The sequence below is a fragment of the Alosa alosa genome, chromosome 21 (assembly GCF_017589495.1).
Source record: "Alosa alosa isolate M-15738 ecotype Scorff River chromosome 21, AALO_Geno_1.1, whole genome shotgun sequence".
Classification (NCBI taxonomy): domain Eukaryota; kingdom Metazoa; phylum Chordata; class Actinopteri; order Clupeiformes; family Clupeidae; genus Alosa; species Alosa alosa.
Genome location: NC_063209.1, coordinates 10415979 through 10433478, shown reverse-complemented (window position 1 = coordinate 10433478; position 17500 = coordinate 10415979). Strand labels below are relative to the sequence as shown.

At 44.5% G+C, this 17500-nt stretch overlaps 1 protein-coding gene across 3 annotated transcripts in view; it reads left to right on the top strand.

Annotated features, from left to right (window-relative positions):
• slc7a11 (solute carrier family 7 member 11) overlaps positions 1–2722 on the top strand; it is an 18485-nt gene extending 15763 nt beyond the window's left edge. For all 3 annotated transcript variants that reach the window (XM_048231672.1, XM_048231673.1, XM_048231674.1), the window contains 4 exons: positions 1–50; positions 591–740; positions 1163–1337; positions 2430–2722. The exon at positions 1–50 is cut by the window's left edge and continues 47 nt beyond it. In XM_048231672.1, the coding sequence (XP_048087629.1) occupies positions 1–50; positions 591–740; positions 1163–1337; positions 2430–2485 (431 nt within the window). In that variant the 3' untranslated portion in view covers positions 2486–2722. The remainder of the gene's footprint in view (positions 51–590; positions 741–1162; positions 1338–2429) is intronic.
• The last annotated feature ends 14778 nt before the right edge of the window (positions 2723–17500 follow it).

Sequence of the window (17500 nt, the reverse complement as noted above, 5' to 3'; positions counted from 1 at the left end):
CCATGATTCATATTCGCAGACACACACCCCTGCCTGCGGTCATCATTTTGGTGAGAGCAGGGTCATGCGGGTCCCAGGGAGGTGTTCCAAGAGCGTAGATTAGTGACAAGCCAGGGTACGTTAACTCAGAGTAAATGGTAAACCTCCAATGAAGGAGCCCCATAGCTTTGTCTTGCCGAGAGAATGGATCAGCCTGGGTCTTCTATTAGGAGGTGTTCTACTTATTCTCAGTTAACTTAGTCAGGCTTGTCACTTATCCACATTCCATTACATGTCTGGTGGTGACCAGTGGTAAACACTGAGTAAACCACACTCTCCAGTGACGGACACAGTGAACTTGATAGTGCAAACGACCCTTCATGTCAGAATATATAGGGTTAAGTGCCTACTCAAAGCCTCACACAAAGACTACTTCTCAAAATATTCAATCCCTACCTGGCATACTGACATACATCCATGTTATTCTACCGTTGCACCTCAGGTTGCAGTCTTCCCAGAGCTAAGCTCTTCTGTTCTGTTTCATATCTAGTGCATACCTCCATTCCCCCCCCCCCCTGTGTTCCCACCCTCCTCGGTCTCCTCCTCTGCAGTATCCCGTGACGCTGCTGATCCTGTGGTCAGGTGACATGTACAGCCTGCTGAACTTCATGAGCTTCCTGCGCTGGCTCTTCATCGGCGTGGCCGTGCTCGGGCTCATCTACCTGCGCTACACGCGACCGGACATGCCACGGCCATTCAAGGTAAGCCACCGCAGCACCTATACCTGACGTACGCTGTGTTGTTCTACCCATAAACACCTAGACTCTACCTCTCACCTTCTCGTGGGCTATGTCTAAACAAGGATCGTTGCTATTCCTGGGTTATCACTCTGTCAGTTAAGTGTTCTGTTCTAATCTGTTAATGGAAACAAAAGTATACAGGAAGTCTATTTTCTCTGTTTCTTTTCTAATGCAAGGATATTTTAGGTGTGATTTTCAAGTGAACTTTAGCATTAATACATGATAAATTATGGATTTGGTCTTGTCTTTTAGTTACATGTTTTTTGTTTAAAAATGCCCATTTGTCTTCATCATGATGGACCTGACTGGACACAAACCTTTTCTTTCTTTCTTTCTTTCTTTCTTTCTTTCTTTCTTTCTTTCTTTCTTTCTTTCTTTCTCAGGTGCCACTGTTCATCCCTGCAGTTTTCTCCTTGACCTGTTTCTTCATGGTGTTCCTGTCTCTGTACTCCGACCCTGTGAACACAGGCATAGGCTTTGCCATCTCTCTCACAGGAATCCCTGCATACTACATCTTCATTGTCGCCAACAAACCAAAATGGGTGCTCAGGCTCTTAGGTAAGGAAGCCTCAATGGAGTCTATGAAAGGAGTTGGGGAATCATCTGTGTATGCATTGCAAGCTAACCATTTGTGTATGCATTGAAGTGTATTGTTTATGCAACCCCGTTACTAAAAAAAAAATAACGTTGTTACCTAACGCCGTTCTTTTAAACGGCGTTATTCCTAACACTGTTCATGGTCCAGGCTTTTATTGCAGAATCATAATATTTTACTCACACCCCACAACAGTGGTCCTCAGATTGCAGAATGGTATTCCATGCATCAGAATGAATTGAAAACTCCTGATGTAAAGTCATTGTTTTTTTTCCCCTGGGTGAGCTGTTTTTTTGCAGTATGTGTTCGTTCCAAAGACAAAAATCAATCAATAAATTAAAAAAAAAACACGTCCTAAACTGGACTGATATTAATTTAATGGCATTCAGCGGAACTGGTCAGCAAGGTTTTTTGAATCTCACTGGACAGTGGACTATGTTTTGGTAATTTCAGCTAAAGGAGAACTAAGTGTGCATTAGCAGCTCCAAGGCCACTCACACACAGTTGCAAGTCTCGCCCACTGTGTGTGCTGAGAACACCCCACATTTCCCTGATCCCAGTTGATCCCAGTGCACTTTGGGTGACACGGTTTGCTAAGTAACTGCACCGTTTCAAGGGCAAGCATCACAAAATGGGAACGACAATAAACAACAACAAAACATGTGCACGCCTGCATGGCTAAATGGTTTCTTCCAAGACATATGAGTGCTCTATTCAGTGTTACAGGCAGGCTACAGCAGGCACGCAACTGAAGCGCTCCGTTCATAGAGCGTATGCTGCACCCATAATCTCCATAAAAGAGTGTAATTTCCACTATAATCTACAAGCTACACCAGATGTAATAGTGGCACGTAATGCTGACATACTTCCATTTTAAATAGATGCAATAGATGAAGGAGATGTTTAACAGTTAGTCAAGAACCAGTAAAAACGAGATGTCATTGTCAGTAACAGTTAGTCAAGAACCAGTAAACACGAGATGTCATTGTCATGTTCCTGAAGCTCAGTCGTTCATGCTTCAAACTGACTTGTATCTTTTTTTTCTGTTCTTACAGATTCTATGAACAGATCACTACAGATCATCCTTGAAGTGGTACCAGCAGATAACTAATGGTTCTTACTCTTATTGCTTCCTTTGTGTGTGTGTGTGTGTGTGTGTGTGTGTGTGTGTGTGTGTGTGTGTGTGTCTGCTTGTGTGAGTGTGTGTGTGTGTGTGTCTCTATATTTCAGACAAAGGGAAGATATAATTTGTACTGTATCTGAGCTACATATTGTTTGTGTGTGTGTGTGTGTGTGTGTGCGCGTGTGTGTGTGTGTGTGCACGTGAGTCTGACTGTGAATCTCAACACCAACATTTTCATAAATTGAGCTGCATTTGGCTGGCAGATGGTCAAATCTAGAGTGGGCTTTCATGTCTCGTATCATCATTTTATATCTCAGTGATATTTCCATACCGCCGTAATTTAAGGAAAGCGCTTGCACTGAGAGGTGGAACACACTAAATTCAGGGGGAGGATTATGGGTAATCTATCTCTATAACCCCTTCCTCAACAGCAGGGAGAATGCATGTACCCTCATAACGCACACTCATCCATCCACTTATTCATACACACACACACACACACACACACACACACACACACACAAACTCAAATACACAGTTGAAAACCGTGTATGAATTGCATACTCTCCTGTGAACTGGCTGTTCATAACATTAACGTTTAAGTAAAAGCTTTGACTCAATAGACCTGTAGGAGACTCAAAGCGATGATCAAAGTGATGAATCGTAGACCATATTGTGGATATGCACCACAAATACTGTGTTACATGATGTAGTGTGCTGTATTGTAAGTGGAAGTTGCCATTATGTTGTCTTTTAGAATATCATTGTAAAGCATTCCATTAAAAAAAAAGACTGAATGTTCTATCACACAATGTTCTGTGCCAGATGCTAGTAGGCTAGGATTTGTTAGAAGGACAATCTAAATAGCGATGTAGTAACATATCTATGTATTTGTGCCAACTAACATTAAAACATTACATAAACCTTGGGACCCATTCGAACATTTTTTGTGGGGTGTGTCAACAAGTCTCATTCAAATGTCTGATCCCTTATCATACCTGTTCATTCTTACTCGTCGCTCGACTTATCGTGACTAAATTCAAGATGGCTGCAAACGCTAAACTTCGTGAAGATACTGTCTGTATAAATCGTCTTGTAAGTAAACTACCAGTGCTTTTTCAAAGTTCTCAATATCTCGTTTTAAATGTCAGGGCCCTCGGAAGTCTACCAATGAAGTGTGGAGATACATTGAGCCTCGTAAATGGGTGTAAAACAGTGATTTATTTGCATGGCTAGCCCGATGCCGAAGCACCACTATTGAAAAAGCTGTTGGTAGCATCGGCTAACTAGCGCCAGATTTTGGAGTGCAGGGGACAAGCCGAGATGGGCTATGAGACATACGTTCACACTCGGTATCATGTTTCAATACACTTTAGGTCAATATCACACCGGAATTCTCCTTTAATGTCTCAAGAACTATCAAACATTACCTCATTATCAGGGTCAATACTGTACGTGGGAAGAGTCCATGTTCATATGATATTTTTAGGTTTTGGTTTAGGTTCATATTCTCTGCAATTTGTGTGTCTGTTTATTCTAGCCTAAGTGGTGATGCTCCGCATCATCAGTAATTGACGTCTCCTAAAAGTGATGCGTGAGTGAGCAGGACATCATTTCTCATATTTATCTCTCCTTCATTCCTCCATCCTCCTATCGTTCCTTTCTTCATTTTCTTATATATTCTTATATATTTCTTATATTCAGTAATTACAAGGGTTAGGACAGGAGGAAGGAAGGGAGGGAGGGAGGATGGACAAAAACACAAATGATCTGCACTCATAATTGTCTATCATAAGTTAGTCAATAGACCCTTTCAACAATAAAAACAAAAACAATGCTTGAACGTTCTATTTGGGCCCCAATCTACTTCCTCTGCATTAAGATAACATATGGAATGTTAAAAAGGAAATCTTGTGGGGCCAACTATGATGCTGATAATGGAACTCTCTTGAAAGGGTCCATAAGAACACTTGCATACTTTAATGTATGTATGTGTGTGTGTTTGGGGAGGGGGCAAGTGCAGGGTGGCAGCTGTTTATCTCCACTATGTCCCTGCCCAAATAGTCAGTCTCACACACAATCACAGAAACACTCCCATATTCCCCATCTGCCATCCCCAAAGTCCATGATCAATGAACAGGTTTAGCTCCATTGAGCCGATGGCTTTTCACAGAGACGCGGATCAATAAAACTACATGGAGGAATTTCAGAGGAAAGGTGTGTGTATGTGTGTGTAATGGCTTGTTTGTTAGTGTGTGTGTGTTTGTGTGTGTGTGTGTCCACTTGCAATTGTGTTTGTTTATATGTGTGTGTGTGCGTGTGTGTCCACTTGTGATGGTGTTTGTTATATGTGTGTGTGTGTGTGTGTCTGTGTCTCCTCTTATATTTGTGTGCACCTATATGTGTTCACTTTTGATTATGTGTGTGTGGTGGGATGCTTCTGCTGAGAGGGTTTTGGCCGAAGAGATTGATTTCTCCATCAGGGTTATTCCATAATACCAACACACACAGTGACGTTTCCCTGAGGACTCACCAATAAAGAGTTCACTGGCTCCAAGAGTGTGTAATATCGTGTGTGTGTGTGTCTGTGTGTGTGTGTGTGTGTTCTGTCTTTATATGAATGAAAAAGTGGGAGAGAAAGTGAGTGGGAGTAGAGAAGAAAATGGCAAAGACGAACAGAAGCATTGAGAAGAAGTGGGAGAGAGAGAGAGAGAGAAAAAATAGAGAGGAAGAGAGAGAGGGAGAGCATGATGGAAGATGTTGAGGCAATGGTGGGCAGAATGTGTATCTCAGTGGACATCTCATCATCCATTTTTATCTCCATGAGTAATGTCTGTGTGTGTGTGTGTGTGTTTATTTACCACTCCAACGAGAAGCACTCTGTTACCATACCCTGGTCATATCACATAATGAAGGGGGTGCTGTGCTTCACTTCTCTCCCCTCCACTGCCTTCGTCTTCATTATTCAACTCTCGCCCCGGCTCTCAAACAGCTGCAGTAAACACAACAACCACTGGGGGGCGATGCAGTGTAGCACATCAACCGTCCAGTCTGCTGAACATTGGAAGAAATATACTTAGTACCAGCAATGTACTCGACACCTGTTATTTTTTAAAAGCACCAACCCCCCCCACACACCCCAACACACACACACACACACACACACACACACACGCACACTCTTTTATGCTGCCTTATTGCAAATGAAAGTAAGCTTTGACATGGAGTACCCTGTCACCCACCCTGTCCATCAATGAGTGCTCTCTATTCAACTTTGCACCCATCAAGACTGTGGCCTTTACTGAAATGATGGGCTCAGTACAATAGGCAGGACTGTGGAGGTCTTAGTGTGAGCTTTCCATTTCTTGCTCTCTCTCTCAGTACGTGTATGAGTGTGTATGTGTGTGTAGTGGAGAATGTGTGCATGTGTGTGTGTCTTTGTATGGTGTGTGTGTGTGTGTGTGTAGCAGTGAATGTGTGTAAATGTGTGTGTGTGTGTGTGTGTGGCGGTGAGTGTGTGTGACCTCAGGGTGATTCCACTCGGACGCAGAAAATAGGATGAGCGGCCGAGAGGTGCGAGAATGGCGAGCAAGAAGAAGTGTGAGTGTAGAGCGACGGAGGCATGAGTGACCTTCAGCAAGAAATGACCACTCGAGGCCTTACACTCTCTCTCTCTCACTCTCTCTCTCTCTCTCTCACTCACTCTATCTTCTCTCTTCCTCTCACCCTCTGTTCCTCTTTCACTCTCTCTTTCTATCCTTCTCACTCTCATCCCTCTCTCATTCTATCTATCCCTCTCTCTTTCACTGCATCTCTCTCTCTTTCCAATCTATATACAGTTCTGCTTGCTCTGTACATGTACAAAAAGAAGTGTGTGAAAAAAAGACAGATGGAGACCGTGTGTGTGGTCTTGTGTGTGCATTCTGTAATTCACTTCATGTCCCATAACGGAAGGATTTGATCCTTTCTGTGCATTCAGATGTACTATGTGTCTGCCCATGCACTGCGTCTTGTGCTTTTGTGACCATGCGTGTAGTTGTATAGAGCCTCTCCATAATCGTATGCTTTCCTCCCCACCCAAACCACTCATCCCCATCTCTATTCTCTACCATGCCATACATGACAGGATTGTGATTTAGCCTAAATAAGCTTAAATTTACAGTACAGCTGGGATGAGATTATGGAAATCATGGAGAGATGTAACCGCGCTGCGACTAATATCCATGTGCCTGTATGCACTGTATTCGTCTTTTGCCTGAGTGTGTACAGCATGCATTTGGTTTTTGGGCAGGTTGGCATATATTAATAATGAGCACGTTTTGTGTGTAAGGCAAAGGGCTAGCTTTGAATGAGTCAGAGCTAGGGAATCTCTAGCATGTGTGTTTGTGTGTTCGTGTGTGTGCGTGTGTGTGCGTGTGCGTGTGTGTGTGTGTGTATGTGTGTGGGTGTGGGTGTGTGTGTGTGTGTTTGTGATTATACAGTATGAGAGTGCTTAGGGGCTGTAAGGTCTAGCAAAGCTACAGTAGACTCTAACCTGCAGTGACACTGGAAGGTCTGGACCATGGATGGGGCGATTAACAGCATCCAGACAGCAGACTGACCTTAAACCAGTACCTGAAAGGCTTTGTGAGTGTGTGTGTGTGTGTCCACCAGCTTGTTCTTTTTAAGGCCAGGTAATGAAATATTGACCTCAAAAGTAATCTGTTTGTTATTTGTTTGTGTGTGTGTGTGTTTGCTTGTGAGTGTGAAGGTGTGTGAGGGTGTGTGTTTGTGAGAGTGTGTGTTTGTGTGTGTGTGTGTGTGTGTGTGCGTGTGATTGATGGGACAGGAGAGTGATATTACTTCCACCCCATTTCTCACTGAATGATTCACGTTCATTTGACATTTCAGAGTAGCAAGGGGCATGTGACTCACCTGATTATCTCAACCCAGGTCCACACACACACACACACACACACACACACATACACCTAAACACGGGCGCGCGTACACACACACACACACACACACACACACACAAACACACACATACACACACACACACAGCCCTGTCACATGCCAGAAGACACTTTGGATCTAATTAGCCTTGAGTGCTTGACCCATTTAAAGCTATTTTCCAATTAAACAAAGAACTTGTGTGTTTTAGCTGAGAGGTCTGTGTGGAGTCTCCTCAACCAGGGGGGTCCCCCATACAGGCAGTGGACGGATGACTAATCTGCTGAAACAGACCCCTACTTTATGAACAGAGCCCATGCTTCTTTTGATGAAAAACATGGACTGTTAGAGGAAGATTAGAGCCATGAAACTTCATAAAGAAATCACACTAAAAGCTTCGCTGACAGAAATGAAGCCAATGAGAAAAACAAAGGGAAAAAATCCGACCTTCAAGACTAACTTAAAGGTAAAGAGTTAAGAAAAAGAAAAAGTGTGTATGGTGTGTGTGTGTGTGTGTGTGTGTGTGTTTGTCCTGCGGTCAGATGCCCACTCTGGGCTGCTATCACGGGGGACGCTGGCGTAGGTCTCTGCAGAGCACTCAGTGCCATGGGAGGCCATTAAAATGGCTTCCACAAGTCATTGCAGTGATACACACACACACACACACACACACACACATTCTCTCTCTCTCTCTGGGGGTCGTTGGCTGGCCATACACAAGCCAGCTGAATTCTGTTAGTTATAGTTCATGAGATACTGGAAGTCCTCTTCCTGTCTACATACATGTGTATTTGAGTCTATGGGAAATGGCCTTAATGGTATACTATACTGTGTGTGTATGGTGTGGTGGTATATGTGTGTGTAAACATGTATAAACATGTTTGGGTGTGTTATTAAGTGACTATGTTTGTGTGTGTGTGTGTGGGGAGAGGGGGTGCAATTGTGTCTGTGTGTGTGTGTAATCATGGCTCCTGCAGGGTCTGCCGTGTGACTCATCGCTGTTGCCTAGAGATAGCACTGCTCATTTGTGATCAGAGGGACCAGGCAAGAAAAGAAATATCACACACACACACACACACACACACACACACACACACACTCTCTCTCTTTCTCTGCCCCTCTCCGTCTCTTTCCCTCTTCATCTTTCTAAAGTTAGTTTTTGAAGCTGTCAATCTACTATATACACTGTGATTTATAACCTTTTAAGAGCTTTATGGAACTTCTCATCACAGCGCCTGTCAGAGGCTTCCCCACACTCTCTCACAGGCAGCCATTAGAGACCGGCGCAGAGCTCGTCTTACATCTACGACCACCTCTCTCTCACACACACACACACACACACACACATACATACACACACGCACATACACACTCTCTCTTTCCCTCTCTCTCTCACCTACACACTCTCTTTCTCTCTCAAACAAACACACACACACATACACACACACTCTCTTTCTCTCTCTCTCACACACACACACTCTCTTTCTCTCTCTTTCTCTCTCAAACACAGACACATACACACACACACATTTTTCTTGTGATTGAATATCATAAGAGTAGAAGGTGAGAGATAATATAACATCACAACTGTGAGGCTTGCAAGACTGTAGGCACATTCACACACTCCCCATCCTCTCTAACACACACACAGAAATCCAGACTGTCGGTCTCCAAAGTAAGGGTGGTGGTCTAGGTGGTGGACTACCAGGGGGTTTCATCTGTCAGGCTGGTTTAGATTCAACCTGAGACCTACCTACATAAAAACCCCAGGGTAATATCCACTGCATGCGTATGTATGTGTGTGTGTGTACCATTCCTCCTTCAACATCTATAAGATCCATGCTATGTGTGAGAGTCTGTGTAGTATGTCTGTGTGTGTGTGTTTGTGTGTGTCTATGCATGCACATGGGTATGTCTATGTCTGTGTCCTTCTGTGTGTGTGTGTGTGTGTGTGTGTGTGTGTGTGTGCCTGCATCTTCTCACAAATGCCCTATTTCCTTTCGTAAATAGCTGTGTCACCTCTCCTTAGCTTTAATTGAAAGCTCTTTCTCTCTCCCTCTCTCTCTGCTGTTCACTGTGCCCTACAGTGGTGGTGATGCCTGTGTGACAGCCAACCCAAACCCCCCTCGGTTGGCTTCCTCCAGTTAACAGGTTGGCTCTGACCCGACTCTTTCTTTCTCTCCATCTCTCCGTATTTCCTTTCTTTCGTTTGTTTCTCTGTCGTGTTCCTTTTGTCTGCTGCGGAGTCTCTGTCGCGTCTCATTCACTTTTCCTTCTGGAAGTTTCTGGCTCTGTCTTTGTTCGCCGTGCTGTAATCCCGGTAAGCGCCTTATATGTGTGGCGCCGTTTGAGGCCCCCACTGTAGGACCAAAATGGAGTTGGACAGAGTTTCTGTGGGGACTCTAATCTCGGCGTGACAGGTAAGGGGCACGGGGGAGGGAGAGCGCTTTGATGTCAGGTGTTTTGCATAGCACGCACACACACACACACACACACACACACACACACACACACACACACACACACACACACACACACACACACACACACACACACACATATGCACTCTCACACACACACACACACACACAAACACACACACATATGCACACACACACGCACACAGACACACACACACACACACACACTACACTTTTAGCATGCATGTACCTGTGCTTAGACACAAACATACAGATCCACACACACATACAGAAACACAAAGATATATGTGTGATTTGATTTATTTATGACTCCAGATCGATCCATAATCATCCCTCTTAAGACCTGCCGTCTCCCCTTATTGACCCATGACTCATACACACATGCCCACACACATGCCCACACACATGCCCACACACCTGCATCCTCCATCATCTGCACCAACCCTGTTCCTATGCACGTGTGCTGCAGACCTTTTGTCCTTCTAATCTACATTACTGCCATCACTGCCCCCATGCATGTCCTTCATTTTCACCATCACCACCACGGTGCTGAAGACCTTGTCTCTCCCCCATCACTGTCCCCATGCATGTAAAATGAACACCTTTATCCCTCATTTTCTTGCTGTTAAAGAATGTGCTTGTGTTGTATGTACAGTATGCTGCTGCTGAGACCTTGAATTTCCTCTGGGGATCAATAAAGTATCTATCTATCTATCTATCTATCTATCTATCTTTTCACCATCACTACCACCATCACGGTGCTGAAGATCTTTGTCTCTTCCCCGTCACTGCCCCCATGTACGTGAGCACCTCCATGAACACCTTTGTCCTATCTGCTTTCTACCACCACTGTCACCACCGTCATCACTGTCCCTGTGCATGTAGACTGATGACCTTTTCCGTGCACATTAAATGAATACTTTTGCATCTCGCGTGTCCATCACCATCCCCTTCCCCTCCCCATGCACCTTCTCCCACCGCACCATCGTTGTCCCTATCGCTGCCCACCCCCTATGTCCCGCGGCGTGTGATGGCTGCATGATGCCCACCAAGTGAATGCCGATCCCACGCCTCGGCTCGATATCAGATCGCACCGCCTTATCAGGACGCTGAGGCGGGCCGGCTGGTGGAAGGCTAGCGGGACCGAAGCTGCCCATCGAGGGCTGCTGGAAGATTGGGGTTGCGGCCCCAATATCCACCAGCCACTCCCTCCGAAAATTCCAACACCTTATTTCTGATGGGGGGGCAGGTGGGTGTGGGTGGTGTGTGTGTGATCTATCAGGCCTGCCAGGGAGGGGAGGGCAGGAGTGCAGGTGATTTGTTTGCATGGAGTAAATGTCAGTTTGGGAAAGTATGTTATTACAGAGAGGGCCTCTGGAGAAGAAAGCTGCGGAAATAGGCACATACACAGAGAGAGAGAGAGAGAGAGAGCCTCCAGAGGCTGAAGAATGCAGCAGCCCACACAATCATGCAGGTGTGTGTATACGCACGTGCACACGCACGCACCACACACACACACACACACACACACACACACACACACACACACACACACACACACACACACACACACACACACACACATACACACACACATACACACACACACACACACACACACACACATGCATGCACATAAAAAATATCCATGGAATCACTCACACTCACACAAAACTATAACTATGACTGCCACACATAGTTGGACATACTGTACAACAAATTAATATAAAATAAATAAGTTTATACATTCAGGATAACAAAATGTTTAAAGATGCCTTTGTATACACACTAGCACTCAGGCTTCCTGTAATGACTTAGCGCAGTGGTTCTCAAATGGTGTGCCGTGAGGCGAAGTTAGGTGTGCTGTTGAATTTTGAGGAACCCAATGTGATTTTATACAAGCTCATGAAATAGGCTAGAGGGCAATTTTTAAATGCATCAATGACACAGTTTCTTAATTAAAATGGTTCTACTGTAGGTAGTCATGAAGTGGTTGTTATAAAGTAGCCTAACAGACTACAGATACACTGGATTGGTACTCTGACTACAGATTTATCATGCAGCTTAGTCATGTCAGCATGTTGGCCTACCTATCGCTGTGGTCGCAGCTCATGAACGCTCCTTAGAACAATAATAATAATGTCTATGATACTTCATAATCAGTAACCATAAGTTGGTGTGCCTTAGTGTTTGGTTTGATCTTTGATGTGCTTTAGCCCTAAAAAGGCTTAGAGCCTCTGACTTAGCCAAACACCCTCAGATTACCACCATGTTAGGTAGGCAACACAGTAGCGCAAGTGTCAGTGTGTCTACAAAGGAAACACTCATTCTTGTTCAGGTGCTGTGAATCACTGCAGTCTAATCATAACAAACAGCTCTCTGTTCACTTGCAAGTCGATGTGATATGCACACACACACACACACACACACACACACACACACACACACACACACACACACACATACACACACACACACCAGTAATCAAAGTCAAGCAAGCCTTTGTCCATATATGCATACATACATACATGTCCACACATACGAAAATAAACAGAAAATGATAAAAAGCCACACATATGGACATGCAAAAGCAAACAAAACACACACTCACAAAATGTAGTGATCTAAGCTACAAGGTACTCTGTAAATGAAGCTTAAAGAAGAAATCCAGCTATTTGTTTATATAGATTTCCGTTTCTCGAGGTCACAATAAAATGTAGTAACCGGTACAAACCCCCACACTCACAAAATGTAGTGATCTAAGCTACAAGGTACTCTGTAAATGAAGCTTAAAGAAGAAATCCAGCTATTTGTTTATATAGATTTCCGTTTCTCGAGGTCACCGAGTAGTACCGGTACAAACCCCCCCCCGAAAACAATCGGTTTTACCGAATTTCCGGATTTCTTCTTTAATCTTCATTTATAGAGTAGCTTGCCGCTTAGCTCACTACATTTTCCAAGTAGCTTGCCCATCACTGCACACACATGGCCACATAAGCCTCCAAACACAAGCACACCGTCATCTATGCTGGAGGCACACACACTATGACAAAGCAAAATAAACGTATAAATAAATAAAAATAAAAATAGAATTAAACGTCCATGACCATGTACAAAACAACACACACAGGCATGAGCATAAAACCACACGAGACTCCACACTCATCCGCACACAAAGGCATAGCTCTGTGAAGCATTCAGTCACAATCAAGACCCACACAATCGCAGTTGCATGTACACACAAACACACACACACACACACACACACACAAGGCAATCATCCACCCACAAGCAACATTCGCTTCATGAAAACACACATACACAGAAACACACTCACACACAGACACAGAAACACACACACACACACACACACACACACACACACACACACACACACACACACACACACACATATACACACACAAACACACACACACCCCAGGACCTGTCTATGGTTATCAGTGCAGCTTGAGTGGTGCTGGGCAGTCGCAGGTCCTCTTCTGCTACCTGTCACAGTGGCTCACCTGTTCCGACTGGTGTGAGTGGCATTTCGCCAGGCAGACAGGCCGTCCACTCGCATTCATTATGAACCAACGGCCAGGGACAGAGGTGCAGGCACACTCACATCACCAGCTCCATCAACACTGTCACAGTCTGCGTCTGACTGTGTATGTGTGTGTGTGTGTGTGAAACTGGCTGTGCATGTGGTGTGTATGTGCACTGTTTTGTGAGTGTGTGTGTGTGTTTGTATGTGGGGTAGGTTGTCATCTTATTGTGTCTGTGTATGTGTGTGTCTCTGACTGCTTTCTTGCACACACAAAAGCTCTAAACAACAAAAAGGATGAATATTGCAGTTAACATTAAATATTGTATTTATAGGACATATCTCTGGAGAGAGGCATTGTGAGAGAGAAGCAAGCAACGATGGAGATGCAGAGAAAATGACACATGAGAGATGTGGGAGAGGCTGCTTGTGTTGATTGGGTGCTGCGTATGAAATAGTTAAAAAAAACCTCTGTGTGTCTTTGCACTGAGTGATTAGCTCGGCAGGAGACAGAGGAGAGGAGAGAGGAGGGAGGAAGGAGAGAGAGATAGAGAGAGAGATGAGAAAGGGGAGAGAGGGAGAAAGTCGAGAGAGAAAAGAATGAAGAGAGAGATAGACGAGAGAGAGCTGAGAAAAGAGAGAGCTTGTGTGCTGATACGCTCTTCCCTCCTCTGTTCCCTCCTCAGCCCCAGAAACACAGCTGAAAATCCTCTCGCCTTGAATGCCAGGGCTAAGGCGCTGTCTGTCAGCACGTCCAGATTGTGGGGGGTTGTTATAAAATGTGTGTGTGTGTGTGTGTGTGAGAGAGAGTGTGTGTGTGTGTGTGTGTGAGGTCTGCATTCTGTCTTCTAAATCCTCGTTGGATGTGTTGTAGTTTTATGGAGCTTGTTTATGAGTGCCTGTTTAAGTGTTTGAAATGATTTGTGTTGTTTGTGAGGGGTGCATGTTTGTGTGCATGTGGGTATGTATGTATGTGTACTGTATTTGTGCAAATATGTGTGTGCGTGTTTGTGTTTATAGGATTGTGGTATTTGCAGAGTGTGCATATGTGGTTAAATGCCCTGTCTATTTGTGGTTAGTGGTGGTACATACCTGGAATTGTGTGTAGGTGTTCATTTTGCCTTGTGTGTGTGTGTGTGTGTGTGTGTGTGTGTGTGTGTGTGTGTGTGTGTGTGTGTGTGCTTGTGGGGGTGGGTGCTGGCCAATGTGACTACATTTGTCTCTTCATGGTGTGTGTACTTATGTGTGTCCATACATGAGTTGTCTGTGTACTTATTTCATGTGAGTATGTGTGTTTGTCTGTCTTTGAGATTGTGTGTGTGTGTGTGTGTGTGCCAAAGGCTCATCTCAGATCCTCCTTCCCCGCCCTGCCACATCCAAGATGATCCAGGGAATCTCTGCCATCCGGCTGGGATCATCTCTAAGCTTCTGCCAGGACTCGGCGGACCGCTCCTCTCCACTCTGCCACCCGGTCAGCGGCTCCAAAGCCTGTTAGCGCTGCCGTGCCGAGCCGAGGCGTGACACGGCTGTGAGCAGAGCAGAGCAGAGCTGGACAGGGCCGGCCTGTACACGAAGAGCTCATGCTCAGCCACAGTCTCAAACCCACTGTACTGGACTACTGCTCAACAACAACAACAAAAAAAAAAACAGTTTGAGATTTTGCATCTCATAGCTACTGTAAATTAGATTACAGCTTGACTCAGCCTCTAGCTCAATCCCAGAGTATTAGCCTACTACAAACTTCTTCTTCTCCTTCCACTACTACTACTACCACCACCACTACTACTACTATCTACCACCACTACTACCACCACTAACACTACTACTACTACTACTACTACTACTACTACTACTACTACCACTACTACTACTACTACTACTACTACTACGAACACTACTACTACCACCATCACTACTACTACGAACACTACTACTACCACCATCAATACTACTACTACTACTACCTACAACTACTACTACTACTACTACAACTACTACCACCACCACTACTACTACTATCTACCACCACTACTACCACCACTAACACTACTACTACTACTACTACTACTACTACGAACACTACTACTACCACCATCACTACTACTATTTTGCATCCTAACACTACTTGACTCACCACCATCAATACATACTACTACTACTACCTACTACAACTACTACTACTACTACTACAGCTACTACTACTATTGATTCTATTATTAAAAAAAAATCAGTCTAGATATTCGGTTTACTACAGCTACTAATATTGATTCTATTATTAAAAAATCAGTCTAGATATTCGGTTTCTGCTGGCCTTACTGGGGTGTGGCCTGTAAGTGCTTGTGAGGCAAAGAATCTATGAGTGTTGAGTGGTCACAGCATGATTGGTAAGGATTTCGCTCATTCCCTTAGATGGCTGTGGAGATTAGGACAGGATTAGGGCTCTTTATTGGTAACTAGAAATGATTAGATTTATTCATCCAGCTTCTGTAACCACTACACATATATACATAGCTGACATGTCCTAATTAATTACATGTCATTAATTAAGACATGTCCTAACACTATGGCCATATGATCAGTTATTTCACCATGAAGTTTCTCTTTTCTAATCCAAATGCCAGTCTCGGGTGTACAGACTGTGAGTGAGCCATGTTTATCTGATGGCTGAGTGGGCAGAGGAGACACCACCGTCACCAGGGAAACGTTGACGTCTCCAGCTCATTGGCTGTGCACTCTGTGTTTGACTCTCTGACCTATCTTCGTGCTTGGAACAGCGGAGTGCGAAGAAGAGAAAAAAAACAGGCGCCGCCAGAAACATGGATCTGAAATTAGCCTCGCCAGCGGGGGACCTTTCGCACTGACGTGGCATGTGAGGCGCCAACCCGAGACCTTCACTCAAGGACAAGAAACAAGTTGGTACTTTTGGGTGAGCCTATAGTGTGTGAGTGTGTGTGTGTGTGTGTGTGTGTGTGTGTGTCTGTGTGTCTGTGTGTGTGTGTATGTAAGAGCTGGAGCCAGCCGCAGGACTAGGGTGTAGAGGAATTTTTTCACAGTGTCTGCTTTGCTAAAATGATCAAATGATCAACACTTTGAAAAAAAAAAAAAAAAAACACTTGAAATACACACACTTGAACAACTTGGTTTGAAGTCGCTTGTTGATGCCCTCTTCATCTCTGACACAGAACGCGAAGTGTTGAATGACTCCCCGAAAACTACATCAAGGGGCTAATTGGATCTGTCCAGTTAAGGAACATGACAAGAGCAATCAAGACCTTCACAATACCAAGTAAACAACTTTCAAAACTTAATAGCTGAAGGGAGAGAAAAAAGGGAAGACATTTTTTCCCCCAGTCCTATGAAAACAGGAGCATAAATAAAAAAAAGTGTGAGAGAGCGAGATAGAAAGACAGAGAGAGAGAGAGAGAGAGAGAGAGAGAGAGAGAGAGAGAGAGAGAGAGAGAGAGACGACAGCGCGACAGCGACAGAGATAGAGAGAGAGAGGGAGCAGATGTGCCTCAAATCTGCTGCTTCAAGACGAACCCAAACATCGGCGGTGGCGGGACAGAAGAAGAAAGCGGCGCGCGGATGGAAAGCCCACCAGGGGAGACGGCAAAGGAGTGCGGAGACGGCGCTCGAGCCCCTGACACACTGACAGCAATAATTGAACTAAGGGCGTCTCTTCAAACTCACGGCTAAAAGTCCAACACAATTACAAGTGTTCAGATCACAGGCAAGCGTTGACTCACAGGAACCTCATTTGAATGTTATTTTTTCTCCCCTTCTTGTCTTTTACTTTTGCATTTTTTTCTCTCTCTCTCTCTCTCTCTCTCTCTCTCTCTCTCTCTCTCTCTTCCTTCACCACTACCGCTGTCTGCCGTCTTTGATTTTGACACCAATTAAATTTGGGAACTCATGAAAGTGTGTGTCTGGTGCTGCGATAGATAGCGAGAGAGAACGAGCGAGAGAGAGAGAGAGAAAGCGAGAGAGAGAGAAGAAGGGAGAGAGGAGCTTTTTTCGCAGAAAGTTCTGCATAAAATGCAAGACTACTGTAATAAAACACACACACACACACACACACACACA